This window comes from Eucalyptus grandis, chromosome 9, assembly GCF_016545825.1.
Source record: "Eucalyptus grandis isolate ANBG69807.140 chromosome 9, ASM1654582v1, whole genome shotgun sequence".
NCBI classification, from domain to species: Eukaryota; Viridiplantae; Streptophyta; class Magnoliopsida; order Myrtales; family Myrtaceae; genus Eucalyptus; species Eucalyptus grandis.
In genome coordinates, this window is record NC_052620.1 from 28,181,037 (window position 1) to 28,199,297 (window position 18,261).

At 39.6% G+C, this 18,261-nt stretch overlaps 1 protein-coding gene across 1 annotated transcript; it reads right to left on the bottom strand.

Annotated features, from left to right (window-relative positions):
- Positions 1–377: 377 nt before the first annotated feature.
- Positions 378–16,380, bottom strand: LOC104420605 (acyltransferase-like protein At1g54570, chloroplastic). The gene is made up of 15 exons (XM_039302507.1): positions 16,194–16,380; positions 9,183–9,683; positions 8,006–8,057; positions 7,321–7,376; positions 6,949–7,107; positions 6,553–6,657; positions 5,678–5,784; positions 5,366–5,487; positions 4,264–4,372; positions 3,415–3,545; positions 2,636–3,005; positions 2,240–2,353; positions 1,592–1,677; positions 1,373–1,482; positions 378–898 (listed from the first exon to the last, which is right to left on the bottom strand). Exons 1-15 carry the CDS (start codon positions 16,378–16,380, stop codon positions 708–710), a joined length of 2,400 nt encoding a protein of 799 aa, XP_039158441.1. The 3' UTR covers positions 378–707.
- Between the last annotated feature and the right edge of the window lie 1,881 nt (positions 16,381–18,261).

The window sequence follows — 18,261 nt, forward strand, 5'->3', positions numbered from 1 at the left end:
GAAAAATGAAAGAAAAGAAAAGAAAAGGAGAAACATTTAGAAAAAAATTTAAAAATTGTCTGTATCAGCATGGGTCATATCATGTAGTATAGCTAGCGTCTACATCGATTTCTAACAAAAATTGGTCGGATTGACTAAATTAACAAATTATCAAAAGGATTAGAATTAGAATTGCTAAATTGAAAGTTTGAAAACTAAACTGGCATTCCTACGATAGGTTTATGACTCTTCCAATAATTTTCCCTAGAGCTGGACTTCAATCCGCAAATGTGGTCTTCTTGATATAATTTTCAGGATCAGCATGGTGTATTTAATATTTTTTATTAAGCATGGCGTGTTCTAAGAAATTATATGTGCTAATATATACATGCGTGAGTTTTCATAAGCCGATGATTGCATAAGAAGAGTAATAATGCCAAAATACACCACTTGATGGCCTCCATGGCGATAGAAAAGCCCGTCCATTATTGCATTCACCTGTTCTGAAAGGCAAAAGCTTTCTCTGCCCGGAAAGACCACATGAATTAGAAGGAGAAAAGAAAACTGAAGAGCAAATCTAGTAAGAGCTTGAAAAAGGCAAGCAAAGAAGCCCCATCCATAATTATTTTTGACTTAGCATATCCAGAACTGTGCAGTAAAAACTGTGGCTCATGCTATTCGGGAATGAATGCAAAAGCAAATGTGGTCCCATCTTGGCCGAGATTTCGTCACAGTTCGAAGGTTGGAATTTCAGATGCGGAACCATGTGTGGCCTGATACATCAATCGGGAGAAGATGCTCCTATAAGGATCGCTCTCTCGTTTCTCTTTCAGGTACGCCAAGCAGCTCTCCACTTCCGACTTGACTTGTAGATACAGTTCATGACATTTTTCCCGGTCATTGAGTGCCTGCTTCCACCCTTCAGGAGTACAATCGCATCGTATGGTCAACTAACTAGTAAACCACAGTTGAGTTCAATCATGAAAACCAATTATCTAGGGACAACTTATTGTGGAGGGTGCTCTTGAATTGGTAACAAAAGGCATAAAATGCAGCTTCAAGATCAATATCGACTGTACTATTTATGAATCTGTCTTACAAGGTTTGCACGTATTGAGCACTCTCCAGCCGAAACTGGAAGAAAAAGAAAAAATAAAAAGAAAGAACACGTGAAATCAAGCATTTGCACCGAAGTTGTGCCATGTATAAATGGTGGAAATTGCAGCAATAACATGATAAATGAGTGGCATGGATCGATGGAATAGAGGCTTCATCTCCATTCACGTACACGAATTCAAAGGAGATGATGGGTTCTCAGATGTGAAGCTAATCCCCAGAATCAATCTATAGTACCTACGGGAAATTGGACAGTAGGTTGCAGCAGTAGACGTACCTGCTGTTTCTATTGGTTTTCCGAAATAGTTATATAACCGGCCGGGAATTTTTGGCCGAATCCAAGGAACATGAATATCTTGATTGGCTACCTCTCCAGTTGCTTTATACCTGTCAAGATCGGGCCAAGACATTTGTTGATCACAACTAAATGAGTAAAATAGGCACTGTGGGTAAATTCGCAAGAAAAATGAACTAGAATGCGCTGTAGTATTCGTACCTTGCTTTTGCAGTGTCTTCCATCCGTTGTTTTATCCGGTTCCTCAAGAGCGGGATCTTCATTTGGTCATTATAATCGAAAAAGATCTGCCAGGCGCAAAAGTTGGAGTGAACAACCATGTCGACATTGACTGAAGAACATCTGCAGGATGTTATGCGATCCTATCATGCACTCGTGAACTAACAGAAGTGGATTCTATGTTCAAGTATCGATGTTTAGTGGATTGACAAAAGTTCTGTCTGCCTTTATCCAACTAATTGATAAAGTTCAAACTTGTACTTTTAGGAAACAAACTGCGTGTTGCCCTGGAGGATTATATGAGAGCATTTGAAAGCAAACTTCAGTTGCTATCCTGTTAAAAGCTTCGCAGTAAGTTCTGACATCTCCATCAAACTTCAAAGATTTTCAAATGTAAATTGCGCCAATTAACTGCAAAGAATCATAGCATGCAAGCAAAAAAAGAGCATCTGCCTCTACATATATCCGTCCGCTTAATTTTCGAGTCAAAAGACAAACTCGATCAGCGTAAAGCATAAGTAGGAAAAAAAAGAAAAAAAAACAAAACATTCTGCAAACAATTCCATGCATCTCTAAAATACATTGAAAAGGTGACGTGCTCACATTCCAAACTAAATTTTATGGACTTACTTCGCCCAAGTCATCTTCTCCGACAGAACCAAAAGGCACTATTTTGGCTCCAAATCTAATTGCCATCCTGACAAACTCAGACTGCTCCGGCCAAAAGAGCTTGTATTCTTCACCCTGGCAATTTCATGGACACGTACAATTTAAATTACTTGAAGTTTTGATGGAGGGGTAGATGTCATCTTTCCTAGAGCAAGCAAACATGAATAAAAAGTATGTATGTCACCACAAAAATGCACATCTTAGACAGAGAGTTATGGTAATACAACTACGGATGATACCTGAGGTGTAGTTGGAGGGAGGGATTATAGGAATTATCAACTGAGATGTGTGATTTCAGGTTATTTAACCAATTATATAATCTCTGACATCTGCAGTGTATTAAGATAGCACTAGTACCTTACGATGAAGCGCTTCACGCCCGCCTCCTGGATAGAGCAAGACATGGGATTTTGACGAAAGAAGCTTGAACAAATTAGTCCCCGAAACAGGTACCGTACCCACCATCCGAAGAATGTCACCAACCTCCAGTCTAGGCGTCTGTCCTTTTTTGTATTTATCAAAGAGCATAGGATGTGCTATCCCTCGTATAAGTATGTTCCTCTGGTTCAAGAATTGGCGAATCATAGGACTCAATTCAAGCCCCAATAACATGTGATAGCCAATGTACAGAACTGGCCCCTCTGATGGAATCCCATCCAGACCTCTAACAATCCTCCCATCCTCTAAAGTTGACAGCGTCACCGTTCCAGTTATCTCAGCAAACCATCTAAAATTATGCAAGTTGCCAGGTAACAATAGTCTAAAGGTTTAAAACAAATTCAAAGTAGCAACTCTCTTTAAGAGGACAAAGATATCTTGCTCTGGAACAGACTAGTCAACTGAAGAATATTTTGTTTTGATAGTATCGTGCTAAGATAGAGCTATGGCCATCCATGAAAAGGGAGACCATTCCTCACAAAAGGCCTAGGGAATATCGCATGAATCTCCTTTTGTGAGCTTTGTTTCATTAAACCTTTAGAATATCATAAGCATAATAGTCAGGGTGGATCATGCCATAAGGTTCTTGGCTGACCAAATGCCAGGTTCACAGAATACGATATTTGTGAACTTCCTAGGTGTCTTGAACTACTATTCTGTTTTGACCACCGGGCAAAGTTCAGATGGAAAAACGTTACCTGAATGATTCATCTATTTTTTTGTACTCAGCAGGAGTTGGTGGCAGGTAGTCTGAAACATAGTTGAGAACTTTTCCAGGACGGTAGAAACCAACGCCCTTAATTATGGTTACCAAATCAAAACCATCTTCCTGCATGCAAAGGACATATAAATAAATGACAATACCTCTCATCAGTTGAAGCTATAACCATATCAGCTGTAAAAAGCAGAGGAGTGCAATTCTATAAACAGTGAAGAGAATGCTTCTATGATGCTAAAGTATGATTCTGCAGCGATATCATTCACCCAACAGAGACATCGGCTAGAATTAGTGTAGGATGCGGTTGTGGTGGATCATGTCTTTTCACCTAGAGTTTAGGGATTGGCAAGAAAGAATATTTGTGAACAATTTTAATATATCAGGTGTATAGAGAAACAATGATCAATAAAGAGCAGAGCTAGCATCAACAGATCTAATACTCAGCAGAGTGGACTTGGCATGATTATCTCATGACACATTGCAGAATGCCTATCTGAATAACAATCAAAGGAGTAATTTTAAAATTAATGGCTCCGCGCAATTCCACCATGATAGAACCTAACATTGGGATTCGAGACAGTGCAAATTCAGAAGTCAAATAGTCTTCCGGTAAGGAGCATTCCAGACTAGCATCAAGTTTATATTTTGTTTCCCTGCGTGACATTTTCAGTTATTATGGTAAACCAAACTAGAAAGGACTTGCCAAACAAAAGCTTGTTCGGTTCTTACTTAGGGTGTTTTTTTCCTTCTCCCTTTTATTGAAATTGCAACACACATACGAGATAGTAGTTCATGCATAATAGCAGCTTCTGGAAAGAGAGAAACCTACCAAGAAGAGGAAATGACCGCAGTCATCAAACTTACGGATTTGACTTCTCTGCAGTGCGTCGTTTAGTCTAGCACCTTCTGCTTGACTTGGTAATAACCGATCCTTTCCACTAGAATTACAAATCCCAATTAAAGTAAGTTCAAGATTGACTCACAGAAATACATGACTTCGATGCAAATAAGAAGCTTGCGCATCTTCAGAATAAAGGTTGAAGAAAGGGGACAAAAGGGACGGTTGAAGAAGTTTAACAAAGGCCAAGCGCCTAATAAGCTGATAGAACACCCAACACCAAGAAAATAAGCAAGGAGATGTGACCATCATGCTCACAAAATCAAGTTGGTGCAGGCAAAGAAAATGATGGATAACAATGACCTTTCCTTGGAACAGTGGACGAATCCACTGCAGTGATAGCTTTGCCACTAGCCAGTGTTATATAGATCTTAACAAATGACTCTATGCAGTTGAATTAAGACAATAATGTAACTTCTAGTAGAAGAAAACTCATTGGAGTTCTTCCAAATGAGGATGTAGCCTTTGAATATGCTTAAGATATTGGAACAATATCCACTGCAACAGTAGTCCTGCATTGCCTGTTTTTACCATCTAATATCTGAATTAATGAAAATGAGCTATGTCTTTAACATGCGAATGGGCTAATGCACGCCTTAAACTCTGATTACCCTTTTTTGGGCATTTCCATCCCATGTGAATCTCTCTTCAATGTAGATTGTTTTATGTTGCTCATTGCAAGATGCAGATTTTAGTTGATTATAGTTACATGCTTGAAATTTTTCATATCTGTCTCACTATCATGTGAGAGAATCCATTTAGTTTGATTCACTAATAGCCCTATGAAACTAAACGAATTTGTGACTTAGTAGTTAAGAAAAGAAATCCAACGACAGTACAAGAGGATAACAAGTAGATCCTCATTTGCCTTTATTGTAAGATATCCATGTGTCAGTATCATGTTTCCTATGTGTGAGACAACAATAAGACTGGCTTGGAATATTTGCTCTGCCAAAATCTACATAGCCATCATATACTCCAGTCTCCAGCATATAATTAGATGAGATCTGACAGAAATGGATAAAATAAGGACCTTGTAAGAAGTAGAGTCTCTGCCTTGACAGCATGAATGCGTGAATTTGTATATGCTGAAGCCGATTCAAGCATCTGAAGCTTCCACAGAAGTGTTTCTTTAGGGAGAATATCAGCAAGAACCTGCAAAATTTTCCATGAATCTTTTTCCAACAAGAAAATACAGTGGACATACATTCCCCAAGTCTAGCCTGTTGTTCATGCCTGAAGAAAATATAATTAGGAAGAGTTCTACTCATTACATGAAGACAAGGAAAATAAATTGCAGGAAAGCATCTAGTCTCTTGAAAATGAGAGCCATAGTTTAGCTTACAGATAAGTAAGATGACATCGTCAACAAATCCTTTGATAGCTCTCCCACTGTCTGCTGTGGAGGAAGCCCTTTTTCTGTGCTAGCCTTGAACGTGCTCGAATAATCACCTTACAATTGCCAGAAATGAACTGGAATAAGCAGAGAAAATTACAGCAGGGCTGCAGCCAGATATATATGATAGTAATACTGAGTGTTCCCAAACTATTGCCACACTTCAGAAGCAGTTCAGTATCAGCCCCCCACCCCTACACACTTACACAGCAGCTGTCGCACCTTTTCACCATCAGCAAGCAAAAAGGTATTCCTAAAAGTGGAAAACCGCCATTCTATGGAACGTGTTTATGGGGTTTGCCCGTAATTGTCGCACCACAAATTGACGGAGGTTGTAAAAGAGAGGCAGTTAGTACAGAGAGGTAAGAAAATACACAAGGGTGGTTCCCATGACATTAACAGGCAACCGTGCCTGTGCTTTCCTCAGTCATTCATATGTTTTTGAAGATGAAATCTCCTATAACACTTACTTTCAATTAGGTCCGAATGCAAACATGTCCAGAGGCTTATAATAAAAAATCAAAACAGTGCTCATCTAAGATTAGTAAGCAGTCACTATATCGCTCATGATGATGTTGTTGCAGCCAGGCACCAAGCTTTGCCCCTAGCTTCTTGGCTCAAGGATGTGGCATGTCTAAAAAATTTCTTCCAAGATTCTTCTCTCCACTTACATTCTCTACACCCCAACCTAAATTACCATATTGTCAGCCTACCTAAGCCAGTAGCATGGTATATTATAAGAAGTGAGAAAAACAAACCCAAAACATTTTCTGCATTAAATGAAAAAGTGTAGCATAATACAAACAATAAAAAGCAAAGCAAACCTGCCATCAAACTCAGGATGAAAGTATGGCTTAGCTGCAATTGTTCTGGCATTAACTCCAAGAAAGGGAATAGAGCTTGCATTTGCGACTTGTCAAAAGATGTTGCTGCAAAGAAATATGTGTGATGTTCCGTATCTAGTGAGCAAAGCTACCGAAACTGACACTGGTTCTAAAAGAAGCTAAACCTTAATCCAATATAATTCAGTGTGGATGCTGCAAAACTCATATAGAGCATTTCATTTAACACAAGAAAAGGCTGCATGTACGTAAGCTTCTTGTCTTATTTGTTTTTCCAGAGACCATGAGTTAGAAATATGATCATCTCTGAGTTGACATAATAACACGAATTCCTCATCCTGCTGTATTCATTTAACTTCACTGGAAATTTCTTCTCACCTGGGTTGGCCAAGATTAAAAGAAGATCAATGTCAGGGTTGTGCTCTGCAACAGCTAATGCAAGGCAGCCTCCAAGTGATTCTCCAACAATATATATAGGTCTATCTGGGAAGTGGTCGTTCTCCGATCTTACTGTTCTCTCAATCATTTTCACCAGTTCTGAGCCATGCAAATTGATTAGAGTTATCAACTCATATGACTGGTGTTAAGATAAAAGAACTCAAAGCATCTATTGTAAGCTGGCTTTGCTGTGTTACAACTCCATAATAACATGATATGCTTTTACTACGTAATGGAGTTAAAAGCACCTCAGATTGTTATCATTTATTCATAATTGGTGAAGCAGTTGGAAAGAGTAAGAAAGAGGAGGACCTCGAAATGATGTTCTATCCATGACTGGGATGTGCAAGCACTGAACTTCAAACATCCTTCATACATGAAAGCATTTGACCAGTTAGCTATTTCCTGCTGCAGTAAACAATGAAGTGCACCATCCATTGAATGAAACAGATTGTATGGTCATCAATAGCCTGGAAAGCCTGTAGATGATTGTAGGGTAACACAGGCTCCGTCTGAAAGAGCCTTTAAGCCTAATGAAAGGTGCAACATCACCATCTTTTTTACAGTGAACAGGGAAGCGAACGAATTTTCATCAGATTTATTAGGAATGAGAAAAGAAAACTGATTTGTGAAGCAGCTTCATCATATTTCTAACATGGACCAGAGCAAATCCATCTTAAAAGAAGGCATACTGCTTCAAATTGATGTACTTAAGGGTTTTTCAAACTGTGCTATTTGATGACTGATCTAGCTGGAAAGGATTGAGGTTGAATGTTCATAAACAAACTAGCTGCCCCATGTTGCTAGTCACTGCTATTGTTATTTGCCCTTCTTTCATTTCCTGATTCAGTTCAGGTGGGCGCACATAATCCAGTGTGCGGGAAAAAAATATAGTGGAGAGACGATTGATGCATTTCGGGAAGAAATCGAATTAGATGCTAAAAATTCAGTGCTAAAGTGGAAGATTGAATGATCAAGGAAGAGTAGGCATGCGTACTTTCCGAGCTTCTTGAGATGCGAAGTAAGCCCAGCTCCTGTGCCGTCGATTCCTGAGAAAGAAGATATCGGGATATGGAAAGGCACTAAGGCTTCGATCAATACCGCATAAGATTCGCAGAAACATGACGTATTCAGGAGAAAACAAAACGGCTTGTGATTAGATTCAAGTGACGTCTGAACGTAAAAGCGGAAAAGCTCCAACTCCAAGCTGCACATCAACAGCTTTATAACGGAAGAAAACTGATACTGTTGAATCTCAATCGTTACTCGCAGTTAAGAGAGCAATTATAAATTAAAAAGTAGGGATGGGCGATTCTAGGTTTTGTCCAATTAAAATCTAGAATCTACTCGTTAAAACATGTTCTCTAATTTTTGGAACTTGAAACCTATCCCACATATTTAGCAACTTAGAAACTATTCTATCACAAGTTTTGAAATCGATTTCATGGTTTATTCAAGTTCCATTTGTACTATCAATTAAATGATTATAGTGAATCATCACATTTAGTGATCATCATCTGTTACAATCTATTGATTACTACTCATATTTAAACACACAAATATTATGAAATATTAATAAAGTAAAAATATCAATTGTGGATATTGCTGGAAATAGAAGCTCAACTCATTATTATTGAATGCCATGAAATGTCATAGGATTAAGCGAAGACATAAAACAAACAAAAAAACACAAAAACTTATTTTAAATTCTAGATTCCAAGTTATTTATCACAACAAGTTCATATCCTAAAATTTGGAATTGACCAATATCTACGGGTTCAATTCTCACGTTCAATTCTACTTTAGGACCAAGCTCATCCTTATCGAAAATGTGCTATCATGGAATCGACTCGATCATCATATTATAAATTATAAGTTCATAACTCTAACCCATTCCCATTTTGGGTAGAACAAATCTATTAATTCTTTGATTCCAGAAATTCACAACCAAATGTGTCTATGTTCCAACCACCCCGTAAAAGCCCTTTACAGGGATAGGCTGGTTTGTTTGAACAGAATCTTTTCTGTGACTTATGATCAGCGCCATAACGTATGTCCAGGTCAACTCTCAAATTCCTGTCAGATCACTTCAACTACGAACCACAGAGGCAACAAATTCGAACAGTTACATATCATTCAACCACAAGCAAGAATGTTGATCAGAGTGGATTCACCAGGCAAATAGAGAAGTAGGGGCAACTTCTCCGACGGAGAACCGTTCTCCAGAGGAGAGAACCAGCGAGGCGGTCCACCACCCCATCTGGTCAGATCCTTAGCCTCGTCGAAGTACCTCCTCAGCCTCTCCCGTCCGCTCTCCAACTCCACGTCCTCCGCGAACGGCGTCAACCCTTTTTCTCCATCCTTCTTGTAGCGCGTCCCTTTCTCTCCGAAACTAGCTGGCCTCGACGAAGGAAAGGCAGTTCCGATGGCTGTGGAGGATACTTGCTCCTTTGAAACAGCGAATCTGCGAGTCGATGATGAGCTGAGCTTCGGATTCCGATTGGAGCTTGCCGCAGCCGAAGCTTCGTTCCGGCGATGGGGGGCTGGAGAGAAGCCGGACGGGAAGAGGCATGGTCCGGTCGTCACCAAGGATGGCGGAGACAAGAGAGAAGCCTGGCGGGAAGAGAGGGGCTCCGATAGCCGCCATGGACGGTGGAGACTGGAGACAGCAACGGCTGAAAAGTGAAGTAAATTCAACGAAGCTCGAGAGCTATAAAAAGGCGGGAGGGAGGGAGGTAGGGAGAGAGAGAGAGAGAGTACTCATGATTGGACAATGACTTCGACTGCGACGGTGCTGCGACTGTCGTGGTCACTCTTGAGGAAACAAGACGAAAGTATATTAACAAAAAAGGAGGAATCTATCAGAAACTTGAAAACGATAATATATATATATTATATGGAAAATAAGTAATAATATTACTAGTTCAGTAATATTCAACATTAGGTTAAATTCCATACTTTCCTTAGCAAATTTCAGCATCCATCATTTCTCTTTTTTTGGTAAAATCTAATGAGCTAGCTATTGTGAAGGATATCAATTACTGAGACTTAAGTAGTTACTTCACAATTACAATAAAGGGAGATGCTCTATCATTTGGATTGCTAAATATTTCCTTAAGAGTTAGTGCTACCACAACATTCACTGTCAATTTCTTTAATATGACATATGCATTTAAAATCACGCGTGAGATGCCACTAGATAAACTTGAGATATATTTCCATATATAATTTTTTTTTAAAGAAATTACACCCATCATAATTTTGAAAGTTCTTGTGACATAGAAGGTAATTTATGACTCAAAATATAATTTTTCTAATAACAATTATATCGATTGACATTATAAAACATACATTTATAAAAGATCAAGAAAAGAATGTACATATATAAAAAAGAAAATTATATACATTTTTGAGAGGCTCTTGAAACATAACATGGTCACTAAATGATGAAATGTCAAAGTCAAGTACTCTAAAGGTTTTAGCAAATAATTATTTTTTAAGAGCAATTGCTTAGCATGTCACCATTTGACATGGTCACCGGATATCCAAATGGTCACCTAATTATATGAGAAAATTTCACTAAGCCAATCAATAAGTTAAGGCGCGAGTTGAAGCTTCACATGAATAAGCCAAGAAAATTTGTATATATAATTAACGATTATCACAATAGTATTTTTGAGAAATAACAATAGAATTCATGAGAAAGAACGGTGTGGTGTTTTTTGGTGGCTCATCAGATATGATCTTTAATATACATGTGATTGTTTAATATATTGCTTAAAGATAACTTAGATTCATTTGGGCTGATTTTATATTTTTATCATGTGTTGCAAAGTGAGAATTTTTTGAAATATTATTTGATTATGCACGTGATGATCTTTCTTTATATGCCATTAGATTATGCAAAGTTTCCTATTTTGTGACTAACAAAAGGAAAGGATATACCAAAAAAGGAATGAGTTTATTGCAGGCAATTATACAAAGGAAGGTTGATCGCAAATTATGATGCAATCAAAGAAGGATCTTGAGTGAGTATATTTTTTTTAAGGGTAAGGTGGCAAAAAAATCTTTCTATATGAAATTTTCAAAGTTTGATCCGAAAAATTGAGAAGATTCCGCACCATTTTTGAGGAATCTAAAATTCTCATCTTTGCGCAAAATTTGTACAAATTTTTGAAGAAGGAGAAAGGGGATGCACAGTAAAGGCAAAAAAATCGTGATAATCTCAAAAAAGGCATCTAATTGAGGTGGGCCATAAATCAAGTGTGAGAAAATCCTAATTAAATCAATTTAATTTTTTGCCAGCTCTTCATTATGGAAGAAAAGGTAATGTATGTTAGAACTTGCTAAGTTATACATGATCTAGTTAGTATATTTCCTATTTCACTTACTTTTTATCATTATAAATCTCATATTTTCATTATCATTTTATTATGACAAAAAAGGTATGTTAAATTTATATATTGCAATCATGATCATTGATATATACTGATGTATATGATATTTGATTCTACAGGAACATGAGCTATATTGCATATATTTTATGTTCACGGTAGCATCTATACGATATTGCTTCTGAAAATTGCGTTTCATGCCAATATGTTTTGAAGATTGTGTGTGAAAATGAGCTAAATAGCATATTCTCTAAGTGATACTCTTTCCATTATTATTGTTTCTTTTGTAATGTTGACAAAAAGATTTTGATTAAAAATGCAAGAAAAGCATAACATTGTATATAGATGAAGATGTTTTGTGATCTTGCTTAGGGGAGCTATAATAAAAACATGAATTTTTTTTTCTTTTTTTGAATTTATTCTTATCTTGAACTTCCTTAATCAGATTTTCTTTATAAATCTTATTCACTCTGATTAACTCGATATTCTATAAAAAAAAAAAGTTTATAATTATCTTTACTATATCAGCAAAAATTTTGAAACGTGATGTCCATTTCTCTATTTCTACACCTGTTTTAAACATCTTTATCTACTGACTATTGCACGAAAATGTTCAATCAGGTCTTGGCTCAACCAACTGCATTATACGAGGAAACAAAAGTTAGGTATGCTATAGCTGATGCAAATGTGACACTCCGAAGTATGTTGTGTATAGACACAGTACCCACTCAAGGAAAAACACAAGGATAAGCCTACACTGGCACTATTGCTCACTAAAGCGCAACTATTGTGGTGCCTATAGTTACTTTTCCTTTGCAGAAGTGGCTTCTCATTATGGTCATGACGATTTCAATGCTGTCATTGCGGAAGACTTCATGGAGGTGAAGAGTGTACTACCATGTCATTTTCTCGAGAGTCCGCCTCTTCTAGCCCAAGTGGAGATGTAGCATTCCCCGTCTGATGTTTCGGATTCTAAATGAGATTGAAAAGTTTGACTCGAGTAAAGAAGATGATGGAAGAAGTAGGAACACCTTTCAAGTGTGCAAGATCTACGTATCCATTCTGCTTAAATCGAAACTAGCTGGCATAGTCATCACAGTCATGAGGATGATTGTCACATGATCCTTATGACTATAGTAAATGACAGCTTACACTTAGTCTAGGATCCAAGAAAGAAAACCCATCACTCTAGGTTGGGTATCTACCCCCAATCTGGCATTCCATCAAGCTCCATTGATATGTCAATAAGTCCTCATTAGTCTTTGATGAGACAAAAGTCATCTGAATTAAAAATAGAAATTGCCTTAGAAATTGAAAAGGTGGAGAGGCTCCTCGAAGAATGTAGGCAACAATATGAAAAACAAACCTAAGACGAGTACTTTGGTGAGTCACATTCCATCAAGTTCTCATCAACCCTGGAATCCACAAAATATGACCTGCTTGAAGTCTTAGAGGTTGAAAGACTCGTAAAGGAATACATAAAGCAAAAGGATGGACGTGGTTCAGTACCTCGGACAATAACACTGAAAAATCAATTCATATATACGACATGTGAAAGAGTCAAACACGGCAATATAAAGTGCTATTAAATGAAGAAAATTTGGCTTGAGTTATTGTTGTAGAAATACTATTCATAGCATTGTAGTACACTATAGGAGTACTGTAGCACACTGCAGCAGAGCAAAAAATGCGTGATAATAGTTTGTCAGGCTGAAAGTCATGTTTGTCAATATAACAGATACTATGTACAAATTATTGGCCATTGTTGGCCATAAATTGCCTGTACAAATTGTTGCTGATCTCCAGAACTATCATCAATAAGCATTGTTTGGTGTTTGTCTTATACCTATTTAAGGCACTACTTGTAATGCTAGGGGTAGAACGCACCCTCCCTAAAATGCGTGATATATATATATATATTGCATGGTTTGATATGAATTCTTAAAGTTCTCTCCTAACTTACTTTCTAACTGATATGATTATTTAAAACTACAGATATTTTGATTAATCCTAATGGTATGCTCTACACTTGGCGCAATTGAAACCATCAAAATTCTGCTATCATGAATTGTTTTATGATATGAGTTAGAAAATGAAAAGGATTTGGTGGCTAACAAACAGTTCCTATTATGAGGTCGGAAGGATTATGCATGCCGAATAACATATCTGCCACAAATTCTATTTTCATTTTCCTTAGCTATCGACATACATTTGAACAATTTAATTCTAACATATTGGATTTTGGACTATTACGATTGTCGACAACTGTCCATTGCACTTTGCGTACCTCACAAAATTAATGATTTATATTCTATCCAAAGTTTCAAACTAAATAATACTTAACTTTGTATCTTAAATATTGGAAAAAGTACACAAAAGTGCCAAAAGTTAGGAAAGTAACACGAGTACCACTTTTTTTGAAAAGTGGAACACTTAAGTGCCATCTCCGGCGAACCCTACTGAAAATAATTTTTTATTATTTTTTTCACCTATGTAACTCGCTAAAGAGTTGACTCAAAAAAGAAACGTAAAAATGAAATGTCATTTTTTGTGTGGATTCGAATTTTAATATAAAAATTGATTTGATTAAATTATAAAAATAAATAAATTAAAAATTAAATTTAAAAAAATTAAAAAAAATTAATTTAATTTATTATTATTATTATTATTATTATAAAAAAAGAGGGAGGAATAAGGCGACGAGGGCGAGCCCTGCTGCCGCTGCCAAGAAGGGCCAAAGGTGGTGGGAGGGTTGCTCGGGGTCACTAGGCCCTGACCAGGGGCCGGTGACCTTGGCCGACTGGCGATAAGGGCTCGCAAGCCCTCACTCAGATCTAGGGTGAAGATCGTGGCCCTCCCCTAGATCCGATGAGGGTCGGTGGCCCTCGCCTACCTCACCCCAAATCTGGGCGAGGGCTCACAAGCCCTTGCCGCCAGTCGACCAGAGTCGCCGGCCCCTAGCTAGGGCTCGGCAACCCAAGCCGACGCTGCCCCCCACCATCGTTGACCCTTCTTGGCGGCGGCGGTGATGGCTCAGCCCTAAGCCACGTGCCTTCTCTCTCCCCTTTTTTTATTTTTCTTTAAAAATGTTTTAAATAAATTTAATCTTAAATTTAATTTAATTAATTTTTATATTAATTATTTACCACGTCAAGAGACAAAATGACATTGCTTTTGCATTTGTTTAGCCAAGTCAACGTGCAAAATGACGTTGTTTTGCATTTACTTTGTCAGAAAATCGTCATGTCAGCATTTTAAATTGATTTTCTCGCCGTTGGCACTTGAGTGATTCATTTTGCTTCGATTTTGGCACTTTTAAGTGTCACTTTCCTAACTTTTGGTACTTAAGTTTCCTTCCGTGCCAAATTTTGACACTTCATATGTCCAGCACTCCTTAAATATTAGTATGAAGATTCCAGATGTCATAGAATTAGACAGAAAAAAGAAAACTAAAGAACGAATCTGTAAGAGCTTGAAAAGCCAAGCAGGGAAGCGCCATCCATAATTATTTTTCGGACCCAGCGAGTCCATAACTGTACAGTAGAATCTATGGCTTATGCTTATTCTGAATTGAATGCAAAAGCAATGTCATCCATCTTGGACGAGATTCCGTCACAATTCAAAGGTTGGAATTAGGGGTGTCAATAGTTCGGTTCAGTTTGGTTTTTCAAAGAAAAATCTTCCGAACCGAACCGAAATTTTGGTTCGGTTCGATTCGGTTTTTCGGTTTTTAGCTTTTGACTGAGCGTTGATGATGGGTGTTAGTTTTTCAACAAAACCGACGACCAAATTTTCTCTGGCAATTCCCTCAAAACAGAGGTGCATAGAGGCCGAGCGATAGAGCGAGATTCAGAGAGCAGCTTAAGAAGGGAGAGCTAGGCTGCGCATGACAACGCTTCTGTTCCGAGGAAGAGTTTTTTTTTTTTTTTTCAGAAATAGTTCTTTTCTATTTCTGTTCCGGGGAACAATTTCTTAGTAAAAGAACTTGTTTGATAACTACACAAAATTTCTACTCTTGGAATAGAAAAAGAATAGAAATGTGTTTGATAACGCAACAATTTCTTTTTGTATTTATTCATTTTTTATTCTTGCTCATGGATTGCCGCCGCCGGCCGTCGGCCGCTGCTGCCGCTGCACGACTACGGCCGCCGACCGTCATCGCTGACTACCGCCCCCTCCCGCGACTACCCGATCGTCGCTGGTTGTATAACGACAGTGGCGAGCGGCGGCAACGACGTTTAGCGGCGCCAGCAGTGGTGGCCGGCGGTGGGCGGTGGCTCGGGTGGTTGACGGTGGCCACGGCAAGAAAGAGAAATAAAAGAAAAATAAAAAGGAAAATTAGCTTGCTTCTTTTTTTTTGCTTCTCGTTTCTACCCCAAATCTATTCTTGGGCTAACCTTCTATTCCCGAGAATAGAAAAATAATTTGGTGTTACCAAACAGGTTTCTGTTCTTTTTTGTTTCGGGGAACAAAAGAATAGAAACCATGAGAAACGGAAACGTTCTCATGCGCTACCCTAGTTTGCTCGCAGAGTAACCAATGAAGTCATGGTCTGACGAACGCCCCCGCCGTAGAGCTCAGTCAAAATCCTCCAAAGAAAAAGGGGGAGAAATTCCCAGGACATAAGAAGACCCAGATGCAAACGAATGAAGAGGGACTGAGCGTTGTTGATGGGTCCCCACTTTTTCAGCTGAAGCGACTAGATTTCCTCTCGCCGTGTGCTCAAATCAGAGGCGTGCAGAGAGCGAGCAAGAGAGCGACAGAGAGAGATCGCACGATCTCTTCAAAAACCCCGAAACCAAAAGAGAAACGCTACAGAATCCCCATTGGCAATCGCGAACCGCTTTGCATCATCAAAAACCCCCAAAAAGATCAACGACCAAGAGAAAAAAACCCTCATCGGACCCTTCTCGATCGCCACCGGAATCTCCTCAAATGGATCCGCCGCCCGCGCCGTCCTCCCTGTCCCCGTCCCCATCCCCGTAGCCGCCACCCGCCGCCACATCATCATAGATGGAGGAGACAGCGTTCAGCAGGTCAGGGGGCGGGGGTTGCGGGAGATGAGGCCGAGGGCGCACATCAGCGACTTCATCTTCCCCACGTGATCATCGAGTGGCGAACCATCACTGTCTCGCTCGCGCTGCCGCTGCTACGGCGACTGTTGTTGTTGCTGCTAGGGCGGGGGCTGGGGGCTCTCGAGCTGGGTCACCATGGAGGGAGGCACTCGAAATCAAGCGAAAAGAGATGGGAGTCGGGGAGAGAAAAACCGAATTTTCATGGGTTGATTTTATCGGTTTGCAATTCGGTTCGGTTCGGTTAACCGATAAAAACGGAACTATGATATCCCGATTTTCCAATTTTATTTTCAATAAATTGAGACAAGCATTTCGTTGGCACGCATATAGTTCTTTTCCTTGAGTCGGCCACTCATGTGAAAACTAGTCTATTGGGTGAAATCATTAAGAGTTTCTAATGCATCAGACTCGAAAATTTGACCATGAAGCGATCTTTCGACCGAGCTAATCTGCAAGGGTCATTACGGCACAATTAAAAATCGATTAGAGATCAGAGATAGGTCGACTCGACAGAGGCATGTGATCAGGTGTGGGTGATTCCACCAGATCGCACAATTCTTGTCGATTGGCACTGGACCGACTTTTCTATCGATGGGTATCCTATGTCCGTATTTGAAATCTTGAGATTACCCCGACAACCGAAAGTCGCCAATGTTTCAAAGATGTACATTGTGGATTGAGATGATCAACCATAGGTCAAATGCATGAAACTTTCTAAATGCTATCCGGTAGGTTGGGCCGCGCTAGTATCGTGCCAAAGTGAAATTAACCGTGGAATTAAGATCGAATTCAGAAATTGAAAGTCTAGTGTGTCACAAATCATTTTAGGAATATTAACTCATATTTATAAGATTTTTCATGTAATCAGAATTTTTCAGCAATTAAATAAGAGAATGGCTAATTTGGCTCGAGAAATTAGTAGGCCCGCCCTTGGTTGTGTTTTTGGGACTTAAGTTGGTTCTATGGACAAGTGAAGATGTGAATTGAAGTGTGGTGACATCGGATTATTTTTATGGTCTTCAATTCGATTCAATTGGAAGAGAATCAAGTGGAATTGAAGAATTTGTTGTACAAGATTTTATGCCCCGACGGAAAAATAAATTGCACCTATTGAATATTGTTGTGGGAGGATTGAGTTAGTGGAGTTTGACATCACCAAGGTGTGGGGCAAGAGTGGCTAGGATGTTGACAAGTGGAGGGTGAGGATTTACTCTTGGAAAGGTGGCCTGTCACCATCATCTTCTTCCTTGAATCAAGGGAGCTTGTTGGATTTTGAAAAAGAGGAGAGAGAGAGGGGTGAACGGAAACCAGGAGCTCGCCCAGCACGCACGCACGCCCCCTCCGCTCGCTCGACGCCGCCGCACGTCTTCGGAGCCATCGCCGTTGCCGCCCGTTCGCACGCGAAGCCTCGCGTGTGCGTTCGCCGTTCCACCGTCGTGCCATCTTCCCTTCGTCCGCGCATCCCAGCCATCATCCTTCGTCGTCCCGAGCTGTCCGCCATCGCCAAGACCGCCGGAGCCGGAGCCACCGCTAGCAACCGTTCGAGCATCCGCCGTCCTCCTTCACCGATTTCGCGCCCGAACCGCCGCCGGACGGCCCTCCTCCGAGCTTGGACAGCAGCTGGTTTTAGTGGGTATGGCAGCCCGTGTTTGGCCCGTTTTGGCCGCCTTCCCGAGCCCGGATGCTTGGCCCGTCTTGAGGAAAGTTGATCCTCGCGTCGCCCTCATTGTTTTGGTTTGCTCGGTTCGCTAATCCGGTGAGTAGCTCACTAAACCTTGATTAAA